Source organism: Echinops telfairi, unplaced genomic scaffold, assembly GCF_000313985.2.
Source record: "Echinops telfairi isolate 266 unplaced genomic scaffold, ASM31398v2 ScPeMD7_41;HRSCAF=154, whole genome shotgun sequence".
Classification (NCBI taxonomy): Eukaryota; Metazoa; Chordata; class Mammalia; order Afrosoricida; family Tenrecidae; genus Echinops; species Echinops telfairi.
The window spans coordinates 1,848,341-1,851,630 of NW_022103939.1; the positions used below are offsets into that span (position 1 = coordinate 1,848,341).

A 3,290-nucleotide genomic window follows, 5' to 3' on the forward strand; every position below is an offset into this window, starting at 1 on the left:
ATGTGAAAGAGAAGTAAAGAGAAAGTGATGATTAATTGGTTTTAGTGGGAAGTAAGTTAAGGCAAGAGAGTGGGAAAGGACGAGTGAACAGACACACAGAACAGGGAAAAATAGAGAAATTTACAGACATATGAGAACAAGTGCATAAAAATAAGAAGATGGGAAAAGGTAATGGTCAGAAAGTGGGAGAAAAAAGGGAAAAAAGATTTCAGAGGATTAGATGATGTAAAGTTCAGAGATGACCATGGAATTAGGGCCTGAGGTGGAGTCTGGTTAAAGATTCTTGGTGCTGTAATTTTGTAACTATAGTTGCAAAGTTCCACCTGTACCATCAACAAAGAGATTCCCCAAAGCATGGACTGTTTTATCTTCACTGACTATCCAAGTTTCTATTTTCCCCCCACACCCAAGAATAATGCTTCTGGGTGAGATGTGGAATTACCAGGATGCTGCAGCTTAAGGTGAGGTTCAGGAAATTTAGGTACTGTTTGCTTCTATATTGTCCTTGCCATGTTATGGGTATTCACTATCATCAGACCTTCATGGAATTTCCTGGTGGGTGAAACAGTGCACTGGCTACTGGCAGGACAGAGATGAGTAAAACGTAGTTGCAATTCTGAAAGAGCTCCTAGGCAGGGACACAAACAAACACTTTCATTCTCTGGCCTTTTGTGTTGGAGACAGGCTACCTCAAAGAAACAAAGTGAAGACCGCCCCCAACACACACTCTGGGCTCATACCCAATCTGTATTTACTCACCTGTCTACCATGTGGGGCTTCAATGGTACTCCCTTCCAGCCAGCTACGCTCCAACTCACAGGCATTCCTGGGATGCAGACAGGCCAAGCATGGGTTTCGCTGATTTTCTGCATCCTCTACCTGATCTCCATCGTAGGCAACCTCAGCATTCTTGCCCTGGTGGCTCGGGAGCCTGCTCTGCACCAGCCCATGTACTACTTCCTCTCTATGCTCTCTCTCAATGACCTGGGAGTATCCTTCTCTACACTTCCTACTGTACTCGCCACCTTCTGCTTCAACTACCGCCACATTGGTTTTGATGCCTGCCTGGTCCAGATGTTTTTTATCCACACCTTTTCTTTCATGGAGTCAGGCATACTGCTGGCCATGAGCTTTGATCGGTTTGTGGCTATCTGTGACCCACTACACTATTCCACAGTGCTCACCAACGGCCGTATCTTGGCCATGGGCCTGGGTATTCTGGCCAAGAGTTTTATCACCCTCCTTCCTTTTCCCTTTCTGGTGAAACGCCTGCCCTTCTGCAAGGGCAATACCTTGCATCATTCATACTGCCTCCATCCAGATCTCATGAAAGTGGCATGCGGAGACATACATGTAAACAACATTTATGGACTCTTTGTGGTCATTTTCACCTATGGAATTGACTCAACTTTCATCTTGCTCTCCTATGCACTGATACTGAAAGCTGTGCTAGCCATTGCATCTCGGGAACAGAGATTCAAGGCGCTTAATACCTGCATGTCACATATTTGTGCGGTGTTGGCCTTTTATGTACCCACTATTGCTGTCTCCATGATCCACCGCTTTTGGAAAAGTGCTCCACCTGTTGTCCACGTCATGATGTCCAATGTATACCTGTTTGTACCTCCTATGCTCAACCCTATCATCTACAGTGTGAAGACAAAGGAGATTCGTAGGGGGATCCTCAAGATTTTCCAGAAATCCCACAACTGAGCAAGGCTAAAGACTCCCAGAGAGTTCCTTTGAAGAAAGAAAAAGGACTGGAACTTGTGTGCAAACTTTAGAAATGATGAGACAAGGGGGTGAGAATCCTGGTCATTGTGAATATGGGACTAATAAAAATGTTTTGATTCAATGCAATGACCCAAATATTTATTGAACATCTATTGTGGGTGAGGGTTTACTTATGGCAATTAGTTTGTTTTTGGAGTATATGAAAGTCATTGTGCTAGTTCATGTTGTTAAGTCTCAGTATGTTTATTTCCAATGATTATAATCAATATCAATGAGCCCACTCCATACCAGGTAGAAGATTGGCTACATAGCTTAAAAGTTTCAAAATTGTTAAACTAGAAAATCAGCATGTCAAGAGAGAACTATTTGAAAAAGCAACAATTGTCTTGGAAAATATTTGTTTGGCTTCTATGGATACTCCAGGTCTTGCAGGGAAAATGTTGAACATAAGTAATTCCACTGGCACTCAGAGTGAAGGAAATGATAACAATAGAATCAAACCAAATGATATGTTGACTTGGGATGCAGGTGGAAAAGAGCACCCTTTTACTTTGGGGAAAGCAGGATAGATTCTTTTTTATGGGTGCCTCTGATATTGTAATTCAAGGATGGAAGGGACTAGGAAATAGGTAAGAAGGGTGGCTTATAACCTTGGTGGAATAAACTGCCCAAGAGGAATCATTGTAGCTCCAAGCATGATCCAAGCGATAACTGTTAGATGCCATGGAGTTGACTTCCACTCCGAGTGACCCCATGCTCAGCCGAAGGAAACACTGCCCGGTCCAGTGCCGTCCTCGCCCTTGTTCTGATGTTTGAGTTCATCGTTGCAGCCACGGTGTCGACAGTCCATCTTGTGGAGGCTCTTCCTCTTTTTAGCTGACTCTCTATTTTACCAAGCGTGTTGTCTTTTTCCTGACAACATGTGTAATGAACTCTCACCTTCCTTATCGCCAAGGAGCAATATAGCAGAAGCATATCTGGTAGTTCCCAAGAAAAATAGAATGTTAGACTCTGCACAAAATCTATTGACCCAGGCTGCATTTTAACAAGACCTTTGAAGATCTCAGGTCTTGAATGCCCCATGAGGCAATTTTCATCTTTTTCCTTCCAATTTCCACATCTTATCACTGCAATCTAACTGACATCAAAATTTTCAGGCCAACTCCAATTTGGGGTCTGTGCTCTGGGCAAATAGATCTCAGAAGGAAAATAAAATCAGTTGTCACAGTGAGATGGGGGATCCAGAGAGAGTATGAGAAAGTTACAGTGAGGGTTACAGATACTCTGACTTTCTTTTATATTTTTGGTTTTGCTTTGTTCTTTTATTTAAAAAAATTATTTTATTAGGGGCTCATACAAATCTTATCACAATCCATACATACATCAGTTGTGTAATGCACATTTGTACATTCATTGCCCTCATCATTCTCAAAACATTTGCTCTCCACTTAAGCCCCTGGCATCAGCTCCTCATTTTCCCTCTCCCTCCCCACTGCCTCATGAAACTTGATAATTTATAAATTATTATTTTGTCATGTCTTACACAGTCTGATGTC

The 3,290-nt window shown here is 42.5% G+C and overlaps 1 protein-coding gene across 1 annotated transcript; it reads left to right on the plus strand.

Annotated features, from left to right (window-relative positions):
• Positions 1 to 634: 634 nt before the first annotated feature.
• Positions 635 to 1,713, plus strand: LOC101658548 (olfactory receptor 51I1). The gene has a single exon (XM_004717085.2). The coding sequence runs from the start codon at positions 769 to 771 to the stop codon at positions 1,711 to 1,713; it is 945 nt and encodes a 314-aa protein (XP_004717142.1). The 5' UTR covers positions 635 to 768.
• Positions 1,714 to 3,290: the final 1,577 nt, after the last annotated feature.